Source organism: Vanellus vanellus (assembly GCF_965231255.1).
Source record: "Vanellus vanellus genome assembly, chromosome: 19".
Classification (NCBI taxonomy): domain Eukaryota; kingdom Metazoa; phylum Chordata; class Aves; order Charadriiformes; family Charadriidae; genus Vanellus; species Vanellus vanellus.
In genome coordinates this window covers 749,497-772,225 of record NC_138924.1, presented here as the reverse complement: position 1 = coordinate 772,225, position 22,729 = coordinate 749,497, and the positions used below count along the sequence as shown (strand labels likewise).

Here is a 22,729-nt window from a genome sequence, read left to right as displayed (position 1 = left end):
GTCTGGCACAGAGGAGGCCCAGCTGCTCACTTCTTAAATCTGTAATCACTTCCCATCAACGCTGCCTCAGTTTCCCCCTTGTAGCATGAGAATAACCATGATTTTCGACATAAACTGTATTTATAAAGCACGTGCTATTTTTAGGGCGAGTAAGAAGTGAATGGGGAAGCAGATTAAATTTGTCCTGGATACCAATTATGCATTGAATTCACTGGCTTAGGAGCTTTCCAGGGGAACGAGCAACGTCTCCTCCAGCAGCATATTTGTAAAGACAGGTTTTCATAACCAGCTTTTGTACGTATGCATGGACATGCAGGTACGTGTTTCTTCAGCTTCTTGAAATCTGAAAACCTTTGAAGAACTAAAGAAGCTGGTGACATTTTCTCACTGTTTTTGTGAGAGTAAGATTGCACTGGATTCCTTCAAAAGCTGCTACTTTTGGGTCCGGAGTGGATGGGAGTGACCAGTTGTGCTAAAGATAGGAGCCCATCCACACGTACTCTCTCTGAAAGAGGCTAGACATCAAGAATGTTTGAAAAACAAACATTATCCCGGGCGAGAACTGAACAAGTCCCAGATGTTCTTCATTCTTTCCAGCATTTAAAGCCCTAACCACCACAGGGCTGCAGAGAATGCCAGCACCCACACCAAGGAGGTAAACCAGCGACGGCTCTCGTTTGGCTGCGAAATGAAATTATATTATCCTCACACGCTCTCTGCTGGCAAGCACTGAGAAAGCACACTCTTAGAAAAGCCCTTTTGCTTTGCGCTGCTGCAGAAGCATTACTGGCTAGTTTTTATCTGTGGGAGAAACAACATATTTGCATAAGGGATGCGAAGTGACTGTTTTGGAGGCTTTGGAGACCCAGGAAACAAATCTTTGTCTGCCATATTACCTGTTTTTTGCCGGTGTCTCTTCAGTAAGGCTTTTGGAGTTTGCATGTTAAATCACCACCCTGACCCGTTCCACCTTTTAGAGCTTGTCAGTGACACCGTGTCATGTTTGCGTTTCCCGCAGGATGACCCTCGCTGCCTGAACGTCATTGAGTTCGACCGCCTGTTGCGGGAATCCCAGCGAGAGGTGCTACGGCTGCAGAGACAGATTGCACTGAAGAATTTCAAGGAGTGTCTACGTTCCTCTAAAACCAGTTCAGGCGGCGCTTTGCCAAGTGCTGCCATGCACTTGGGACCACCCGCACCAAGGCTAAATACCTGCATCACTGGTCCACCTCTACCGCAGGAGGCCCGCTTGGGAGACCCGGCATCGCTAGGAGGGGAAGCACACAGGGAGGTGAGACAAGTGGGTCAGCAATCTGAAAGTTTTGCTATTTAATTACTCAATTAATTGCTGTTCTTAGGTAACTTTCTTGAAGCACGTGAGCACTGCGATTTGCTTCTGCTGCAAACAGGTGCTGTGCTGGTGGCTAAAATGGCCGATTCAAGTGCCAGGTCTCACCAGTTGAGGGGGAACGTGGATGCTGTGGGCTCGGTCCTTCTTGTCTTCCCTGGCATGGGTTTCTTGTGCTGCAGTTTCGTATAGAATCATAGACTCATAGAATGGTCTGGGTTGGAAGGGACCTTAAAGATCATCTAGTTCCACCCGACCGCCATGGGCAGGGACACCTCCCCCCAGCCCAGGTTGCTCCAAGCCCCATCCAACCTGGCCTTGAACCCCTCCAGGGATGGGGCAGCCACAGCTTCTCTGGGCAACCTGCGCCAGAGTGTCTCACTGCCATCACAGGGAAGAATTTCTTCCTCATCTCTCATCTCAGTCTCCCCTCTTTCAGTGTAAAACTGTTCCCCCTCATCCCACCGCTTCCCTCCCTGATCCAGAGTCCCTCCCCAGCTCTCCTGGAGCCCCTTTAGGGCCTGGAAGGGGCTCTAAGTTCTCCCCGGAGCCTTCCCTTCTCCAGGGTTCCCAGGTTTTCCAGCCTGGGAAAGCAGGCAACACCTCTTTTTGCCCTCTTTTACTGAAAACACACATTTTTGCTGTTTGCCACCATTCGGACGCTGGTTCCCAGCAGGTGAGGGATGAGCACCCGTGTCCACGGTGGCGGTGGCCGGCAGGCCTGCTGCTCCGTCCCCATCCCCATCCCCATCCCCATCCCCACCCTCACCGCCCGCCGGGGACGGGCCCGGCCCCCGCAGGGCTCTAGGTCCGGCCCCCACCAGGGCGAGCCCCCGAGGCCGTGCTGAGGAGCGGGGCCGCGGCCTGGCCGCCTCCGGGCCCCGGCCGCCCCTCCGCGGCCGCAGTGGTACGGCCCGGCACATCCCGGCCGCCTCAGGGCGCCGCCTCCCCGCTGGCGGTCCGCGCAGCCGGCAGGTAAGGCCGGGCCCTCCCGCGGGGACCCGGGCCGGGCCGGGCCGGGCAGGGGGCGGCTGCGGCACCGCCTCCGCCGGGGGCCGGGGCGGGCGGGCCCGAAGCACCGCCGGGGAGCGCCTCTCTCGCCGCGGGGCCGGGCCGCTCCTCGGGCCGCCGGCCCAGGCCCGGCCCGCCGGGGCCTCCGCTGCCTGCGGGGTCGGGCAGCGGGGCTTTCCCTCAGCGCTCGGGGGCCGAAGCCGCGGCGGGAGGGCCGGGGCCGGCCGAGGGGCTCAGCCCGCCCGGGAGGGGGGGAGGGGGGCGAGGTGTGGGCCAGTGCCGGTGGGCGCCGCCGGCGAGGGCGCAGCGGGGCCGGGCCGGGGGCGAGGGGCCGGCGGAGGCCTCCGGGCTGCCCGCGGGGGGTGCGTGAGGCCGGGGCTGCGGTGTCCCGGTGCCCCCCAGCTCCGGCGGCCTGGGGGTGTCCCGTGGGGTGCGTGGGCGCCTGGGGGCTCTGTGCGGTGGGGGTCTGTCTGGAGGGGGTTCACCCGGTTTATGATCAGAATTTTCGGTACCCGCGGTGTCCTGGGGCAGAATTTTGTGTCTGTAGGCGGTGTGAGGACAGGCTGCTTGCCTTCCCTCTGATACCTCACCAGCTGCTCTCGTTTATTGCTCCCCGACTCTGATAGATGTATTGGGTATTCATTCATTCCTTGTTCATCCCTTCCAAGTCGCTCATGAGTTTATAGGCCTCTCTCCTTCAGCTGTTAGTTTTTTTTTTTTTTTTAATTTCGTTCTAGCCTCCTCCATTATTCAATGTTAATCATCTTTGTCTCCTTCCTTTGTACATTTTCTCTGTCATTTTTGTGTTGGGGGAAGCAGTGCTGCCCGCAGTATCCCAGATGCTGTGTCATTGATTTATATGGTGGCATAATGAAGTTTTCTCTCCCTTTCCCAATAGATCTCTTTGCCTTTTTGTCTGAGCACTGTGTTCTATTAAAACGTCATTTGTCTGACGGCTCTATGTAATCTCTCAGTGTCATGAGGCCCTCTTCACCATTTGTCTCTTCGCTACATGGAGAGCACAGATCCTGCTGCCTCTCTTTTAGTCCTCTCATTTTTACTAGATACTTACCCCAAAGAAAACCTTTACCCTCATCCCATGGTGGCTCAGTGTCTGCAGAAGCCTTTTAGAGCACCATAGCTGAACGTGTTCAGAGCACCCAAGCAGATTGTACCTGCTGGATCTCCCTCACCCATTTGCTTGCTGACACCTTAGAAAGACTCTTAATAGATTTGTGAGTGTGGGTTTTTTCCCCCCAGTGTATGTTTGGCGTTTTTTTAAGTATCTGCCTAATCTTTGTTGCATTTTATATCAAGTTGCCTGGAACAGGTGTCAAGTGTACTGGTCTGTGTTTCCCCAGATCTCCACTGGAATACTCTTAAAACTTGACATTTGCCAGCTTCCAGTTATTTTGTATTAAGGTGATGTCAGAGAAGTGACACACTGCACGTCCTGATTCAGTTACTGCTAAAGCGAGAGATTCAGTTCATGCCAAAGAGGGTTTTTGAACCCTTGGGTGAATATCGTCTAATCTTGGTGATTTGTTACTGTTTATTTTATTGGCTTCCACAGTTCTTCATATAGACAGTTCAGTTTGAGAGACATCCTCAGCGCAGTTCTTCATCGTTTGAGATCTCTGCCCTGGTGGCCCCTCAGCCCCTAGATTCCTCCATGGTGAGGAGGGACGCACAGACAGATGCTCTGCCCTTATCTTCCTCAAATGGCCCTTCCATACCTTAGTTTTCAATTGACCCTGCAGATTCTGTCAGACAAGAATGTGTATTATGGTCTTTCTCATGGATGCTCTTTATTTCTCTGATTCAGGAGAGTCGGACCTCGTTGTCACAAGATTTTCTGGCTGATAAATAGCAACAACACGAAGCCCAACAGCAGTAGTGAAGGGGGAGCAAGGAGGCTGTTGCCAGTCTCTTAGCAGAAACCTGTAGCTGAGAACACCCAGGGCTCCACAGGCTCTGTTCATGTGGGCACAGTGGTGCCATGCTGAGGATGAAGTTGGCGTCTTGGGGCACTAACCCAGTTATTGCAATTAATAGAAATTACTTTGCTCTTCTATCCTGCTCCCCAGCACAGCATGTCTGTGCAGTATTCCCTGGCTTTCAAAGGACTTCCTCAGAGTATAAAGAGCAAGCTGCTCCTCTAAGTGTCCTTGGAAAATCCCATTTCTCTCTTCTCCTTCTGATTTCCCTACTTCTTTATTTAGGGTTTTGGGGTGATGCTTATCTCTGTAATGACAAATCATAATTTAGTAGGGATTTCTTTCAGTGGTGGTGCTGGCTTAAACAGCCTCCTGTTCGCCACTGCTTGTTCCCGCTGCCCTTTCAGTTGTGTCAGTGCAATTCATGTTGAGCAGTGGGATGTCACAGATCTGAGTTAAAAACAACCTAGCAAACCCAGCCTTCCTCCCCCCTTGTCCCGAAACCTGCATCGGTTTCCTGGTCCAGCTCTGCCTGACATTGCACAGCTGAAGGAATGGGCCACAGTTAGGTGGAAAATGCTGTAGCACTTCTTTTGGGGTAGGATTGTGGTGATGCTTCCTGGGTGCCAAGGGCAGAGCTTTCTAGAAAGTCTACAACGTTTTTAATTTACTGTGTTGCGTGCTTTATACTTTCTGGTCATTTGCCAAAGTACAGGTACTTCTGTGCCTGCTGTCTGTTCGACTTGAGCTGGTACAGCCTGGGCTCTCGGCAGGGTCTCTGCCAGCGTCGGTGCACACCACGGGTAGCGCTGGGGGTGGAAAGCAGCTGTTGTACGGTGATTTTTAACTGTATGGTTGAACAGATTCCTTGCACCTGGCTCATTCATTGAGCATCTTCCAGTCCCTGCTGTGAATGAGGTGGCACAGCTCCAGGTCACAGCTTTCTTCGTGATGTGTGCCAGTCTCGTTTATCAGTTGTTTAATGCAGTGATGAGTCTGGGTTCTGCGGAAAAATAACAGTGTATGAGCCTGTGGCTGCGGGCATGTCTTTGTTCTTGGGGGGAAATTAGGTCCATGTGGGCAAATTTATAATTTTGTAATTTTTGTAAGTTGTCTGTAATTAGGAGTGTTGTCACTGTGTTTAGCTTTTCGCTGGGAAATTATCACAAACAAGCAAATTTGTCTTGCATATCTATTTGCAAGGGAGCATGACTTGTGAAGTATAGTGCATGGTACTTGTGCAGTGGATATCTAACCTTAGCTGGTGTCCGCTAGCGTTCCTTGGGACCTAATTTCATTAAATTTGACTAAAATGTAACATTTTCAGTTTGCAAGGAAGCATAATTTTGGAGGGGAGGTATGAAATATAGAGTTGAAACTTAGTATGTGCCAGGTAGTTTAAAAAAACACAAGTCTCGGAAACATTTACACGTGGATATTCCAGAGTTAAATACTGGTTTCACGGCATGTCTGGAAGCTCCCGAGGGCTGGAGCTCGTGCCCTACTGTGACTTGGGTGGAGGATCTCAAGATTTCCAGCTGCCACTTGGTTCTTGGGACTGCGAGGTTCCCATGTGAACCTTATTCCATGGATGGTAGGGAATCCCTCAACCACACTGCAGGGTGGTGGTTTCAGGATTTACCTTGTAGCAGAAAATCTGAAAACCTTGATAGCCTGGGCTTGAGTGTGGTCTCTTACAGTTTTCTGGCTTTCAGCAGTGGAGCCATGAATATAGACGTAGTTAAAACCAGGGTTTTGAGCCTAAAATAGGTAAAAGAAATGTTGCTTAGGTATATTGCTTAGATGCTGTCCTAATGGCTGACTGTAAAGGGAACTCAGACTAAGTAACGTAGACCCCGCAGCACCATAGGTGTTCAAAGTGAAATGAGATGTTCTACTGCTGACGAGAGGTCAACCGAAGGTTAAAAGCTGAGATGGAGTCACAAAATCCTGCTGCTTGCTCACTGTACAAGTTGGCTTTGATGATCCTAAAGATCTCTTGTCCCTAAAATCTATTTATTGAAATAAATTTCAATAAATTTCAATTCGATGTTTAAGATATTATCAAAGCCCTCTTTCTTCTGCTTACCTCAGGCCTTGCCCTGCTGACAGGGGTTACTCTAGGGAGACAATGTCAAGCCAAACATCAGTTTAGAGTACAAATTAAAGGTGTATTTGTCTGTAGCCCAAATTAAAAGGCATTTTGTTAAACTTGTGTACAAACATGTATGGAAAAGTACCACCTTTCATCTGGTTTGATGGTGGCACATAAGCCATAGCACTGCCATTTCAGTGCTTCTCAGCTACCAGCTGAGGTGGGATGCTCCATTTCTTGGTATTTTCTCTTGGCTCTTCCCTACCTTTAGATTCTAACATCTTCACTGATTTCTGCTTTCTGCTGTCTGTGAGTCTTTTGTTCTCCCTTCTGGCCATCTTCCATCTTCTTTCTGTTGCTTTGGAGAAGGCCATGAAAGGTGTTGCCGATGCCTCTCACTGAAACCTTAGGTGAGGCACGAATGGGTGCTCAAACCCGAGAGCTTTCTGGAGCCCACTATTGCATGGGGGTGCTTTAGTCAAACTGGGTTGGTTGACCCTGGGCTCCAGAAGACTCCCAGCACAGGTCTCTTGTGGCTGAGAGATCCTTGGCGTGGTGTCTGCCTGTCTCCATGTCCAGTTGGGCAGTTCAGAGATCAGGGGTTTTTATGTGGAGTGTTGCTCTCCCAAGGGGGACTGCCAGGAAACCTTCTTCCTCCTTGGTGTACACGGTGTGTTCTGTGGTCCCCTGAGCTCTCTAACATCTCGCTTGCTTTCCAGGTGGAACCAGGTGTGCAGCCGCTGGGACCTGCCTCTGAAGGACATGAAAATTTCCCTCCCAAAAATGCAATAACAGACCAAGAGAGCAGCCAACAGATACAGCAGCTGGTGAGTTGTGACCCTGGTTTTGGGTTAAGGAGTGCTGTGCGTTTTCTTGGGGGTTTCACCTGTGGAATCCATGGGGAGACTTTGGGGACTGAAGTCTAATTTTTAAGTGCAGCTGCTGTGCAAAAGTGGGGAGCTCGGGGAGTCAGTGGGAAAACACAGGCCGTCTGCATGGAGTGCGTTGCTGGGTGGCAGCTCCAGGCTGGTGGGGGAATGAGAGGGAAACACACCAATAGATTCTGCACTGTGTTTGGTTTAGTCTTATTTGAAGCAGGAACAGATATGACTGACCTGGGACAGATGTTATGTGAGGAATATGTCCCTTGTGAATTACTGCGGCAAACAAGGACAGTTCACAGTGAGGTTTAGCAGTTCTTAACTATCTGGGGAAGCAAGAGTGGTAGCAAGTAACTACAGGTAAAGGTACCTAACCAGAGCACGTCTGCATTCTGCTAGGTGACATTTGGATTAGAATAGGAGCTCAGCTAGCACAGCTAATATTTCAAGCTGAGTATTTTGCACAGCTCTGTCTTTTTGCCCCCCACATCCTGTCCTCCATCCTATTTTGTACAAACAGGACTAGTCTGTGCAAAGGGGAAATAGAGAACTGTTTCCGGAAGATGAAAGGCTTGGGGCAGAGAGGAATAGCTGTTTCATTTGAAAAGTTTTTTGGTTTTACTACCTTATAAAAAAAACTCCCTTGGTTTCTATATTGTTTGTTTGTCACAAAGATATTTTCTTAAGAAAATAAAAGTAGCTAATACAGCATTGGATCTGAGAAGCTGGGCTTGAGTTTCTTATGCATTGTAAGAATGCGGACTTGCTGATCTACTTATGCTTGTTTCGCCCAGGAATTTGAACTCAAGAAAAAGCGCAAAAAATGTGAAAACCTTGAGCATGAAGTGAGGAAAAAGCATAAAAGATGCAAAGAACTGGTAAGTGTTCTTGTTGCCTACTGTTGTGAGCATAACGGTAGAAGAGGATCTAGGTTGTTGTGTACCTCTCGGATTCTCTTCATTAAATCTTAATAATGAATCACCACTCTTTCTCTTAATTTGAACAGTGTCACAAATTTGGGGTTCCAGCCCTTGAGGCTGGAATTGTTTATTTAGTCTTTCAGGTAGCTCTGGGTTGACTATCGCTACATAAATCGCTGGATGAAAGTCCATGGGCTTTGCTAGTTTGAGGAGATGCTTCCCATTTTTAACATGCACTCCAGACAAGTGTCAAAAGATTTCTGCATCTTGAAGTGGTAATTACACAAACCCACAGTGATTTTCTTGTGCTTATTTGTTGGATGAAATCTTGCCGATGTTTAATTTCATGGGGGTTTAGCAGGTCATATCATTTCTCCCTTCTGTTTCTACTTTGCTGAGCAGCGCTGGTGGCATTAGTGACTGTGACAACGTATAGTTTCAGCAAAGGGTGCTTACCTTCTGAATAGGTGTTTTATGTCTTGCTCAAATCTCAGTTCAGGTCAGTTCTAGTGCATAGCTCAGACTCTTACACAGTTCATAGTGCATAGCTCAGCCTCGTTGTCTGGGTTAGAATGGAATGTTTAAGGCATAAGTTGGTCATTGTATGTTGTTAGACAGAAGCTTTTCAAGGTCAAGCAGGGACCAACTCACCTTGAATTACTGGGGCTGAGACTCTGCGCACACAGGGAATTAGCTCTTGGGATAGCCAGAAAATATTTAATGATCCATAAAACACTGGGACGGGGAAATGCATGTGTGTCTTTGTGGAGTCATGTGTGATCATGGAACAGTTAAATTTCTCTAATGCAGTACAAAGTTGGTGCAGATGGACTGGACCTGACAAATTCGGTCAGTGTCTCTCCGTATGTCCGTGGCCTCCTGCCTGCTCGGAGACAATATTCTCTAAGGCAGAGTGATATCTGGCTCATGTTGCTTTCTTAACTGCAGACTGAATCCCGGTTTCAGACTAGAGTCAGCCCTTTAAAACTCTTGAGTTTGCAGTCTAGAACTCTCTGTAGCATCATTCTTCCAAATAATTTTTCTTCCTTAACTGAAATTTGTCAAGAAGACTCTGTGAACCGACAGTGAAACTTGATGAATTGTTGTAGGTGGAGGTTGAGTTCTGGACAGCAGTATATAAATAATGTGACACTGGAACTGTGAAGTAGACAAGGAAACGTTTCTCTCATTCTGGGTTTAGAGGCTGCGTAAATGGGAAAAGAAACTTAACAGAACATCTGGCACAGCGTTGGTATCTGCTTGAGGAGTGCTGCACGCTGTTGCATTCCACCCCTCCAGCAGCATCCTGCACCGTCAGTCAACAGATGCAGCAGCGCCGCTCTGCAGATTAATTTGGGGGAGTTAGTCCGAGGGCCCCGGTGTAGTAATGCCTGTTGTTTCTGGACAGGAGATCCAGCTGCAGGAGGTACAAAGTGAAAATGCACGACTGGCCGAAGAGAACTTGCAGCTGAACGAGAAGGCTGGATGGGCAGGACAGGTAAAAAGCAGCATCTTTGTTTCTCAGATGGAGCATTAGCGTCTCTAAAATTTTGCTGAGAAGAACTTGCTAGCGTGCTAGGTTTTCAGGTTGCCAACTGAGTAATGGTCATATGCCCATCTATGTACCTCTCTGTCCTGTGTACCCCATGGTAACTGCAAGCAGAGCGGTTAACTGCCCTCTTTTTAGGACAAAGTTTCCCGAGACTTGAGTGAGATGCTTGGTCCTTACTTAAGTTCATACCTGATTTACCTGCGGTAACTTGTTAATGAGTTTATAACCAAAGACGGACAGTGGTTGGTGGGGAGCAGCGTGCACTGGTCAGAGCGATGGTAGAACAGAACACATCGCTGCAAGCGGTGCAAGGATATGGTGTATTCAAAAGTCCTCGGTCACGTCTGACATTTGTTTGTTGTCTTCAAAGAGGGGGTTTGGTGGCTGATGATGGGGTAGGGTCACCCCTGCAATTCAGAGCTGCCCTTGCCAGGTGGAAAACCCAAAAGCTTCAGGTCTTGGGATAAAGGCAGGATAGTTGCATTGTTCAGTTTGCCGAGCGGATTTCAGGGGCGGGTGGCTGCAGCTCAGAGAGTTATGTTCTAGGAACATGTTGTTGTGTCTGAGAATGGTGGAAGAATTTGTACTCCAATGAAATGGAGTACAAATGGTTTCCAATGGCTTCTGTTTCCAGCTCCTTCTCTGGACAAATGTAATGCACAAGAGTTAAAGTCACTTGTCTGTCCCATATGTCAATGTTGCCACCATGAATAAGGCTGTTTAATAATTGTTTGTTCTAAGTGGGAATGTTCGTCTTTGCTTGATAATCTGCATTGCTAATAGTTATCAGGCCACAGTGCACTCTAGAACCAAAATGCGTTGCTGCAACGTCCTGTAGCAAGGGGAGGAAGTAAACGTGATTTCAGCGGGCTACCGTGTCTTTCTGTACTGTTCTCTGTGTTTAATCCTACCGTCTGGGTTTAAAAAGGCTTGTAGACCTTTGTGCTTTTTTCGTATCTCTTTGGTATGTATCCTGTTCATATCCCAGTCCCTTCCTCCTTGCAAATGAGAAGGAAAGATGAGTCTAGTGGGAGAAGCAATATGTGCAAATCAAGTGCTGATCACATTGAGGACTGACATAAATGCACATGTATTTGTTTTGAGTGAAATCCCGAGGGAGAGGAGGTTCGTGATTTTGGTATCATTACAAGTAGAAAGCAGGTCTGCAAAATAACCTATTGAGATACAGAAATAAATTGCCGTTATTTATACAATAAATACCTATGGCTACTTGTGCTAATTGAAAATCCTTTCTCTTCAGGTTGAATCTGAGAATGCTGACCTGAAATTGCAGGTTGTTTTGGTTACCAAGGAACGGGATTCAGTAATTCAGACGAATCAAGGACTCCAAACCAAGCTGGAGAATCTAGAGCAGGTGCTGAAGGTCAGTAGGATCCACACGGCTGGAGGGACTGTCCAGACACTTAGTGCTGCTTTTGGATGGCACATGTTGCCTCTTTGCTTTTTTTGTCCATTCTTTTGTCTCTGTGCTTCTGCTGGGAATTCTACTTCTGCGGGATCCTGGAACACGGCCTTCCAAAGTGGGCAGAGATGTTTTAGAAAGGCTGCTGCAGGGATTTGGGTGGGAGGGGAAATAAGGTGGCCATCACTGATTTAAGGATTTTCTTTGACTGTTGCTCTGGCTTGTGGTAAGAGTTTCTTACTTTCTCTTCGGTTTAATGATGACATGAAATAGAGGCCATGTTTTGACTTCATGGCCCATGATAAGACCCAGGACAGTATTTCAGTAATGTCGCCCTTCAGCTGTCTGTGAATTGTTCTGCAGCACATGAGAAATGTGGCTGAGCGAAGGCAGCAGCTGGAAGTGGAGCACAAGGAAGCGCTGCTAGTGCTGCAGGAGAAGCAAGAAGAAGTCAGACGGCTGCAGCAGGTATGCGGCGTGTGGGAGAATGGACACTTTGCTCTCTGAATCCTGGGAAAGTCATGAGACTTCTGCTCCTTGTTTCCTTGGAAGTGTGGTGTATGGAGGAGGTATATGTGAGCTTACAGAATAAAGTAAACCAGGGAAGGGTGTCTTGTGTCTAAGCGAACTCTGGTACCTGAGCAAAGTTGAAGGGCTTTTCTCATGGCTGGCAGTTCTGATCTCTCTCTGCTCTTTGTCCAAAGACACTTTCAGTCTGTGCAGTGTTTTAAATCTATGATGGTCTGTCAGGGTGATGATGGTAGTAGAGGTGAACTTAGGTAGGTTGCTTTCTTATTTACTCCATTTCTTATTTCTTCTTAGGCACAGGCAGAAGCAAAAAGAGAACATGAAGGAGCAGTACAGCTTCTAGAGGTAAGACAGAAGAAAGCAAGATGGATTAGTGGCTGCAGATTTGATATCTTTTGTTCTTAATGTCAGTCATCTTGATGCTCTGGCTTTTGTTGGTTCTTGAGCAAAATGCTTTAATGTTGATCGGATGCAACATATTGCTGCCGTGAGCCAGTATCAGTTGTGCTGGCAGAGTAGTCTCTGGGGTCAAAGTTTTCAGGGATTAAATCCTGGCCTGCTTAGTCCTCAGATAGCTTCCTTCATTCAGATTGTGCCCAACAACTCTTTCAGGGATGCTTTAAGTAACCAAACTCAGATCTGCCTGTGCCGTTTTCCAGGGTCATCTGCAAGGAGGAAGAAGACTTGTGTCCACGTGATTTGAAATTTCTTTTGTGTATATGTGCTCTATGCTTTTTATTAGGGGGAAAAGAAGGATAAATGTGACCTTTGCCTGAGCATAAGAAGTGATGAAGTTTGAGGCAGCTCCCTTGTCCCATTTGCTGGGGACCAGCTGTGCGAGTGCTCTGCCATCTACACAGAACACTCTTTGCTGTGGTGGCAGACAGCTTAACGGGGCAGCCTGGCAGATGTGATGGTTTGCATTTTCTCAGTGTTTATCAGAATGACTTTGGAGACATCCTTGGCAGTGGATTCCTGGAGTTGCAAAGGCAAAGCACCAAACCCTGGAACTTGATGTGGTGATTTAGTGGCTGCCGGAGAGTTGGGTTAGGTGTGATGGCAAATGGGGCAGCTTTTGCCCTCTCAATTCACTGAGGTTTTCTGAGTACTAAAACATCTGAGACCGAGCTGAATGCCTCACTGTAGAACACCTGGGCAGTGAGCTCTCATGCTAATGATGCCATGGCCTTGTCTGTAGTGGTGACACACAGTCAGAGGTGACCTGTGTCCACAGCTCTGTGGCTGTTAGGGGTCTAGGAGAGTTGAGTGAGTTGGTAAGCGTCCTTGATGGAGGAGATTCCTCCATGGCCGCATATAGCGTGTGCTTTGAAGGGGACCTGACCTGTATCTGAACTGTAGAGCCTGAGAGTGCTGGGCTCTTACTGGATGGGATTGAAATTGTTGCAGGCTGGGTGAATGTTGTGGAGAGGCGACATGTATTGCCCCATTGCCATGTCCTGTCTGAGACATCTGCTTTGGGCTGCAGAGACAGGATCAGAGCTGATGTGGGTGCTGCTCTTGCGTCAGTTGGTATTTAGCTGGCTTCTTAGCAGCCTTTAAGGAAAGGGAGGTTTGACGCTTGCCAAATGTTTTCTGATCTAATTAATTGAAGGACTGGAGAAGCTACTTAGGTTTAAACTAGACATCTGCATGTGCGAAAGAAGAAAGGGACAGTCATTTTGTTCTGTGTTTGAGAGGCTGGTTGTGTTCTTCTGCAAGGGCCTCATCAGGTAAATATTCGTGCTTTCATGTTACTGGTACAGAGATGCTTTATAAGTCAATTATACCAGGTGGAATAAAGAAAGAGAAATTGTCATTAAGAGCTATGTGGTGCAACAGTCGTTTAGATGACTTAACTATAATCGTAGTCATTCGGAAACATCAGTGTAGGGCAAAATTAGGGCGCCTGGGATGCCTACACTGCGTATTGTCATTTTTACGTGTTTGAATTGCTTCTGGATGTAATACTAATGAAGAATGGGTGGTCTGTTTCCCTGTTGGAAGCATTCAGTCATATGATTGTCCTAAGTGGAGTCTCCTTCCTTGGAGATGTTCAAAATTTAACTAGACAAAGCTCTTGGCCTCCTGCTCTAGCTGACCCTGCTTTGAGCTGGGGGAGTTGGACCAGGTGATCTCCAGAGCTGCCTTCCGATCTCAGCTATTCCGTAGTTCTGTGACACGGCAGTGATGGGGGTGAGCAGAGGTATGGGATGGTTTCGATGTGCAGAAATGCTGTGCATAGAAGGACTGTCTCAGCTTAGAAAGAAAACCATGAGGGTTATTGTAATGGGAATGAAGGAGTTCAGTAGTGGTTCCAAAGTACATGAGACAAGATTCTCAACTGCCTTTTGCACTGCATAGATGCAGCCTGATTTCAGGAATCCACTGTAGAATTTTGTTGGGAAATATGGTGAATAGAGCTTACCTTTGCTTGTTTTCCCTGACTGAGGAGCAAGGTGCGTGACTGAGCAGGCAGTTACCTGCTTGAAATCATGCCAAAGCCAGGTTCTGAGCTGCGCCTTGACTCCCAGCACTCCTTGGGCTCAGCCCCGGGGAAAGGTCTGGTCACAAAGTGTCCGTTGTGGTGATTTCATGGGTGGTTGCAGTGTGTTGGGAAAAGAGAGCTTGAACTGACGCTCAAAAGTGTATTGTGATTTGGAGGCCCTCAAAAAGTGCACGGTTATCTTATTCATGCCTTTGTTATGTGGGATTTGGCTTCTGTTTAGCAAGCAGTGCTTCTAGGAATGAGGTGGGAATCTCAGTGTGGAACAATGCAGACACTGTAAGTTGGTAAGAAAACAATACGTCATGCAAACCGAGGGTTGGGTTATCTTTGGCAGATCGTTGGTTTTTGGCTGGTGTAACTGCTGATGTGGTTTTATATCTCTTTTTGCTTTTCTTCTTGCTACCAGAGTACTTTGGATTGCATGCAGGTACTGCTATAATCCTGTCAAACAGGACGTTTTTCTCCTCTGTCCTGACTTTGACAGTTGCTTGCTATTCTTGTTTTAACTATACTCTGGAAAAGATTGCAAGAGTGTCACCTCCAAGAAATAAATGTAATTGAAGGAGCTACCACTATGAATTTAATTGAGCAGCTGCTTTTCTGTTTAAATGCTTTGCTTTCTCAAACAATTAGAATTAGGAGCTTTATTTTTTTGGCATTTCCAGATTTTTAGAATTGCCCAACTGTGCACCTTCTCCACGTGTCACGTACGTTTGAAGGTCTTCTGGGAACTACTTGCAGTCCAAGAGCAAAGTGTTTCCTTCAAAACCTAAAAGCAGTGGCGATCTCATCACAAGTGAAAGTGTTGTGGAGAAAAAGACAGGTCCTGCTGACTTTGTAGTTGGTTGGAAGATGGGAAGCAGAGATTGTGCTTTCTGTTTTCACAGCAGAGGTAGTAACTAATGAAGTTATAGCCTGGAAGCTGTGCTAGCCGGGCTGTTCATAAATGGTTTGGAAAGAAGGCTTATGTGGAAGCGATGGGGTTTGTAGCTGATAGAAAACTGCTTTCAACATTCATCTTCAGCTCTGACTGCAAAGAGTTGTGAGAAGATCTCATGAGTAAATGACAGGTAACGCTGACTGTGCAAAGGCATGCACGTGGAGGGGAAGCAGCCCTGACTAAATGTGCACAGTGCGGGGCTCTGAATTACCTGTTGTGACGGGAAATGCAATGTTTGAGGTAGGGTGATTTATTTTATTTTTTTTTAAATCTCAGCTTAATTCACAAGTACGGTCAAAAAGGCAAGTACAGTGTTGGGAACTGATAGAAAAGGAATTGGGAATAGCCCAAGGACATTATTAGGGTAAGCCCGCATCCTGTACAATATCACCCACATCTATGTGGAGTTATGGATATTCCTTTAATCCTTAGCCCTGCTTTGAGCAGGAGTTTGGTCTGCAGACCTGTTGAGTTCCCTTCTAGCAAAATTGTGATTCTCTGATCTCAAAAACATATAGCAGAAGATACGGAGAAAGGTAACAAGGGACATGTGGATGGGGAACGTCATCTGTAGAAGTGTAATAGAGCAGCCAAGAAGGAGAGTGTCTAAGAGGTCAGGGCTGAGCTGGTGGTGGTTTGGTCTAGATAGGTGTGGAAAATCAGAAGTTCCTAAATTGGTGGTTAAACTGACCCCACCAAGCTCTGCTCCCTGCTCTTGCAGCCTCTTCTGGTAATCATGCTACTCAATCTCGGTTGGTGTGTGGCTCCTCTTTCTACCCCTTTTGGGTTGGGCATAGACACAAAAGTCTCTTCTGTGTCTGGGGCTCGATTCCTGCTGGTTCCCTGAAGCTCCTGGCCATGTCCTTAGGCTCCTCTTCCTTATCCCCCTGCCTCCTAGCACTGCCCTGGAAACTTGCTGCTTGCCCAGCTGTGTGTGAACCTCTGCAAGTAGTCTGCTAGAAGTCCATATTGTATATGATGTGGCAGTAATACTTACGGGATGTTTGTATGGTTTTTTTTTTAATAGCACAATATCTAAAAGGTACCTAAGTAATTAGGTATCTCAGAATTAAACTGTGGATTATCCAGGCTATTGGCTTGGCTACTAGTATAAATGGATTAAACTGTGATTAATGAATTTACAGAACCAAGGTACTATTATGATGCTATTAAACACAATATCCAGATGCGTCCGCTGGCTCAGGTGTCCAGGCAAGATGGGAAAACCCTCTCTGGTCCTGCAGTCGTCCTGTGCCTGTCCCTTGTCATAGGCTGCGTCCCAGGGTGAGATCAGGGACAGATGTTGGTCTAGAGGAATCCCTACTTTGATCCAGTGCAACTGTTTTTACTGTTTATGGTTTCTTGTCTGTATTAAGATATAATGTGTAGGGGAGGAGTATTTATGTGAAAAATCTTAACTGTAAGTAAATTTGAACCCTTATGATTGCAGAGGAATCCTGTACGACACAACTTGGTGAACAGGGAGTTGGCTCTGAGCAAGTGGAGAATGCAGATGCTTCTGGAAGTTGCCCATGGCACTTGATACTCTCAGTTCAGAGACAGTTACTTCTTCCCAGACTTCAGAGATTTCACCAGGCTTCCCTTAAAGACTGAGAGCTCCTCGCTAGTTGTGAAGGAAACAAGTGATAAACTGGCATGTTTAAAACAAATATGCCATAATAAAATCCAAATGCACGCACACTCAGAAGTTGGTAGGGAGCGGGCTAGAAAGACTTTTGCAGTACTCTGAGACCAGAATGAAAGCTTTTTCCAGGTCAGATATGTTATTTTTAGAGCTGCCTAAAAATCAGACTTTCTGTCTCACAGAATATTTCCAGGCATAATTTACTCTTTTTTTTTTTTTTTTTTTGAGTTGGAAGGAGAAAAAGACACTTCAAAAACATTTTGTAGAATGGAAAATTTTGAAGAGCACAATGCAGTCATCTGTTTTGATGCATCTTACCTACGCGAAATGATGAGAAGAGTGACTACAAAGCCTGGTGTGATCTCAGCCCAAAGAGAAAAGAGAGAACAAATGTCATCTCTTGCAAGGCAGAGCCTGCGCCTCAGCCAGATACACTAATGCCAAATTAAATATTTTCTGCATTAACTCAGTTCAAGAACTGCTGATTAGACAATATGTTCCCATCCAGCACTAATGCTTTTTGTTTACTTGTTACCTGAAGTACATGAGCAGGTTCTACACAGGGTATCTGTCTAGGAAGCCAGAGTAAGCTGCTGCACGGTGGAAAAATGAGAAGAGGGAAAGGAGCAGTTGTGTTCTCCTGGGAATTGATATGCCTACAACAATGGAGTATGTGGGGATGTGTAAGGACAGCCAGGATTCAGCAATATTCTGGAAGGGGAAGATCTAGAGGTGGTAGAAAGAGAATACTAGAAAATACAAATGGTTCTCTGGTAGGAATGTGTCCTTCCCTCTCCATAGTATTTCCCCAAGGCTCCCCTGCAGCTCATCTTCCTGAGATATGGCTTACTTGTACTCAGCATGCATTTTCCTGGAGCCAGTCATCCTTGTAGAACCTGGTGGCAAAGCGTGTGAGCTGCCCACAGCAAAGAAATGTTCTGCAGCACGGGCCAGGGTGCCGATGCCCTCTGCCTGTGCTGGGGTGCTTGGAGGAACCAAGATCTGGAGGCACAATCAGGAGTCCCGCCCAGAGTGGTGGGGAGGCCAGAGTAAGGCTTTGGGAGCTTTCTGGAGCCTCTGGAGTGATGGACAAGAGGAAGCATTGGGAGAGCATTTCCTTTTGGAGATGTGGTTTTAATGCTCCAATAAACTGACAAAGCGTTTTCAGTCTTTTTCTTTTCAAGGCTTATTTATCTTTGACTTATCTCATCTGGTCTTGTGCAGGGCCTGGATAGGGTATTGAAGTTCAAACACGGTATTTCAGGGATAATTCCTAATTGAGCTTGCAGTCAGTCTCCTCATAGATGATGAGTCTCAGGTTTTCAAAGATACTGTACGTGCGGAGCTGCCAGTTCCTATTGACGCTTCCTGGGCAGGGCACACATTTAGGTTCTTGGAGTCTGAGACCCACTGAAAAGACGCAGCAAAGGCAAATGCTGCGTTTGGAGCCTCATTAGTGTTTTTGTTATGGGTTTGTGCCTCATGCTGTGTCTCTCCTGTCAGGCCCGGGTGAAAGATCTAGAAGACCAATGTCGCAGTCAAACAGAGCAGTTCAGCCTCCTGTCTCAGGAACTCAAACAATTCCGGCTTCAAACAGGAAAAATCGACCTTCTCACCTCTACGCTGGTGACTTCTGAGCTTCCTCTTGCTCTGTGCAGCTCTACCCCACAGCCCCATTGGGAGAAGGGTAATTACTGGAGATACCAACGGGTTTATTGACAGATGAGTTGTTATTTGTGTAAATGGAAAGGTGTAAAGGAAATAATGCAAGCGTTTAGTTAACTTTTGGGATCTCTTGTCTCTCTCTCTGTCTCTTGAACCTTGGGTTCATTTTGTAGTCATAAAGAGAACTTGGCATTTCTCTGACCAGAGAGAGCCCGGGGTGTCCAGTCTGTTGCACTGTTAAATGAGTCACATTTTTAGAGGCTTGAGCTACTCTGAAGGGTGTTTGCTTGCTGTGATGCTCACTGCTGATCTTGTAGTCTGCCTGTGGCTAAAAGTAACGGACAGATTATTTTATTGCAGAATCGACTGTTCCTGGATTGCTCACTCACCAGGGCCCAAAGAAGGTTCACAATGAAGAGACTGATGAGTTGGAGTCATCACAGCGGGCGCCTGATGCCACTCTTGGCTCCCCAGTTGCTGCTACCAGTTCTCAGAAGCAAGGCAAGAAAGTGGAATCTCAGTCAAACTCTTCAAAATCAGAATCCATGCAGAACAGTCCAAAATCGTGCCCAACTCCAGAGGTCAGTATGGGAGTCCTCTCTGCGGCCCGTGCTTTCTAGTCGCAAGGGAATAAATGCATTGCTGTGAGCACCAGTAATGTTGCATTTATTCCCTCCTGGCTGCCTGAAGAAAATGGGGGGGAGAACAAGAGAAAAGCTGGAGGAAAAAATTGAAAAGGCCTTGGATGCCTGTCTGTAATGCTCATTTGAACGTAGTGCTGTGCTCCAGGAAGGAAACAACTGGCTAGACAGAGTGCTGGGAGCTTGGAGAAGGAGTGGGGTGGGGAGGTCGATTGGTGGGAAGTGTGGGAAAGGTCTTGCTAAGTTTCCTTGTGACATATCAGCTGCTGTTAAAACACACAGAGGCTACAAACTGTTATTTTTAACGTGCTGAAGAACTGTGTCCAGACTATTTTTGGCCTTGAGCTGTGGATGAGGAGCTCAAACTTCTTTGGTGGTGTTTTTAGGTATTAAAATTTTACTTGGTGAAACAAACCATGAAAAGATGCAGAGTTTGTGGTAGCAGAGGGATGAAATTAATAGGCTTTGCTATTTTTTTTGTGTCACCAAGGTCTCATGGACACTTGTTGCTTCTCCCCAGGTGCTCTGACATAGTGTTGTAGGGTTCACTTAAGTATTCTTTCATACTTTCTGCTGTATATCACTTGATGTGACAATTTAGGGTAAAGTAGAGCTGCGAATGTGTTGAACGTGATGGCATGGGAGGCAGCTTTTGCTCTTTTGATCCACTGATGTTTCCTGGGTGCTAAAACCTTTGAGGCCCCATGGAATGCCTCATTGTACGTGTGGAGGACACTGAAGCCTTGAGCTACCGAAGCCGGGGCACTAACGAAGGGATGCTGCTGTGGCAGGCAGTGTCCGCTGCTGTGCAAGAGCACTGAGGAGCTGTCATGTTCAGAGGCAAAGTGAAGGTCACACCCGGGAAGGAACAGATACGTGACAATTCTCTAGAGGGAAAAATTACTGGTTTTTAGTTCAAGAGAAAGCTTGGAAGTCACGGTGTCTCCATGGCCAGTAGTGCCTACAGAGGTCAGCGTGGGAACCCTGGAAAAGAGCCAATGTCTAGACCATTTAGCTTCAGCAACATATCATTATGGGAACACTCCAGGGTGTTCGTCAGGCTACTAAAAGCTACTCCATTTGGGTCTACCTTTGGATGTTACAGGGTGCAGGTGTTCGTTACTCTAGCACGTGATTCAAGATTGCGTTACGAGGAGTACGCTACATTGAAAAAGTGCTCTGAACTCTTTCAGACATTAACTTCAGCAGTTCCTATACTAGAAAAAATACCTACTTTGTATTCTGGTGCCTGTGATGGGTCTTCATCAATAATACATTTCCCTTGAGGTCTGCTTTAAAAAGGCAGCTTGAATTGGCACCGTTTCAAACAAACACAAAGGAAGTGCATTTCCTCAGAAAGTATGATTGCATTACATAACTCATTGCCACTGGATGTAAAATTCCAAAATGTCAATGGGATCAAAAAGACCGAGACAAATTTCTCGAAGGTACTCCTGCCAGTAGCCACCAAATGCGTTCAGGTGCAGCCTTCAGCTTAGGAAGTCCCTAAGTGGCTTATTGCTAGAAGCTGAGAGGCTGTACCAGGATGAGGAGAGTTTCATGCTTGCGCTGTCTCTTGTACGCTTTCCTGCAGCATATGCTACTGGCTGTTATCCCAGCCAGCTGTTTGGACTAGGTAGAGCTTTGGTTGGAACTTGTAGGACCTTCTAATATTCTGAAAGTACAAAACATTATATCGAAGTATTTACAGGTGATGGAGGGGAACTGCTGGAACAAAAACTCTTAGAGGCTTAGACATCTAACAGAGCTGTAAGGTCTCCTTCGTTCACATTACCGTTTGTGTTGCACACAGGAACAACTGCCATTTAGAGACAGCAAGAAATGAATGTACTGAATTATGGAGATGTGGGGTGGGAGGGCCCTCCAGAGCCTTTAGTCCAGGCTCCTACTCAAGTGGGACTGTCGCCAACGCTAGATCAGTGTGGCCATGGCTTTGCCTAGCTGAGGCTCTAAGTTCTTCAAGAACAGAGATTCCCCTCCTGAGTGGGAACCTGTCCCACGGTTGCATCACCGACCTGGGCAAGCAGTTTTTCCTAATGTCTGACTGGAACCCCTGAAGCTGCAACTTGGAGCGATTGCCTCTTATTACTACTTCTTCACCTTAAAAGTCATTCTTCCACATGGTTCTTAGCCCAGTGGCCAAACTGGCACCATACGTGAGCTCAGAGGACTTGTTCACTGATGTTCAAACCCTTTGTTCCTTTACTCTGATTTGGGCCTTATTGTATCCCTCATCTTTAATGTTTTTAGGTGGACACTGCAAGTGAAATGGAAGAACTGGATGTTGACAGCATCTCTCTAATGCCAGAGCCCGGCAGCCAAGGCCCTGCAAAGCTCCAGGTGTTCTTAGCTCGATACAGGTACTGGTCATTTCTTGTGGTCTATGAGGTTCGACAGGTTATCTCACAGCTGCCTGGTTTACCCAGTTCTCTACCATTAACCACTCCCTGTTGGGTTGGGTGTTGGGTTAAACCATGGATCTTATTCCTCTGTGCGATTTTTTTTTTTTTTTTTTTTGGACCTATTCTTTCCTGTACAAGCAAATCCAGCGTGCTTGGCTTAACAAAAACATAGTAAGCTCATCTGTTGTTCAGTGAACAGCACTGTGTGAAACTTTTAGTTACTTATTTAAGGTGCTATTGGACGGAAAATTGAGTTTGAATTGACGCATTCCTTGAAATATCTGATTTCTCCAGGATAGTCCAAGAAATTTTTCTCCAAGAAAATTTTATTCCAGCAATTAAGAAAATTTCAGCCCAGAAATTCCAAACTGAATTTTTTGACCAAAATGATTCTGGTTGTAATTTTAGAAGAAAAAAAATGCACAGAATAAACCCAGATTTTTCTGGTAACCGTTGGAGTCCACCGAGCAATAGCGACTACCTATTACAGTTCAGAGAATATATCCTTCAGCTGTTAAGTCTGCGGATTGGGATGATTCTGTGCTTGTGAGGAGCACATCAAGTGTGATCTGTGTCTTCATGTCAGAGTCTCGGGCCCATAAGGTCTCGCTCAGCTTATAGAGAGCATAACATTCCTTTGGCATGTTGAAATCCCTTTTAAAGACTAAAGAGCAGGAATTAGCAGGGCATGCTCACAAAGATAAAGGGTTTTTATCAGGCATTTTCCTGTGATAGGCCATCTGATTAGCTCAAGGATCCCTGGATAGGCAGGTTAGAACTACCTGGAGTCCAAATCCTATCACCAGTGTATTTATCGTTTTCACGCTAGTAGAGCTTTTGGATTGCTGTTTATAATGTGGAGTTATAGCACTGAGAGTTGTGTAACTTGGATCCTGATGGTTGGATAATTAGGAAGAAAAAGGCCAGAAACCTTTTCTTCACTCATGTAACTTTCTTCTTGCACAAATCAGCTCATTCTTAGGGTTTTAAACATAAGACTTTTGAAATTCTGCACTGTGCTTGTCCATGACAGCTGTATGGCTGATAAAGTGTACCTTAAATGTTTGGGGCATTTTCCATGTTTTGGGTTTTTTTTTTTTTTTTTTTTTTTCCCCCAAAAAACTATTAAGTACATGAAATGTAGAGAGCTATCTACACAAAATAGTTAAGAGCGCAGGTGAATTTAAGGATGTCTATTTTAGAAATGCGAAGTC

The 22,729-nt window shown here is 46.5% G+C and overlaps 1 protein-coding gene across 1 annotated transcript in view; it reads left to right on the top strand.

Annotated features, from left to right (window-relative positions):
• TSPOAP1 (TSPO associated protein 1) overlaps positions 1–22,729 on the top strand; it is a gene marked incomplete at both ends in the record, with an annotated part of 67,681 nt that overhangs the window by 19,603 nt on the left and 25,349 nt on the right. The window contains 11 exons of the mRNA XM_082493071.1: positions 1,019–1,291; positions 7,111–7,218; positions 8,067–8,150; positions 9,601–9,690; positions 11,006–11,128; positions 11,531–11,635; positions 11,990–12,040; positions 14,608–14,628; positions 18,290–18,473; positions 18,812–19,032; positions 21,364–21,473. Of these exons, the coding sequence (XP_082349197.1) occupies positions 1,019–1,291; positions 7,111–7,218; positions 8,067–8,150; positions 9,601–9,690; positions 11,006–11,128; positions 11,531–11,635; positions 11,990–12,040; positions 14,608–14,628; positions 18,290–18,473; positions 18,812–19,032; positions 21,364–21,473 (1,370 nt within the window). The remainder of the gene's footprint in view (positions 1–1,018; positions 1,292–7,110; positions 7,219–8,066; positions 8,151–9,600; positions 9,691–11,005; positions 11,129–11,530; positions 11,636–11,989; positions 12,041–14,607; positions 14,629–18,289; positions 18,474–18,811; positions 19,033–21,363; positions 21,474–22,729) is intronic.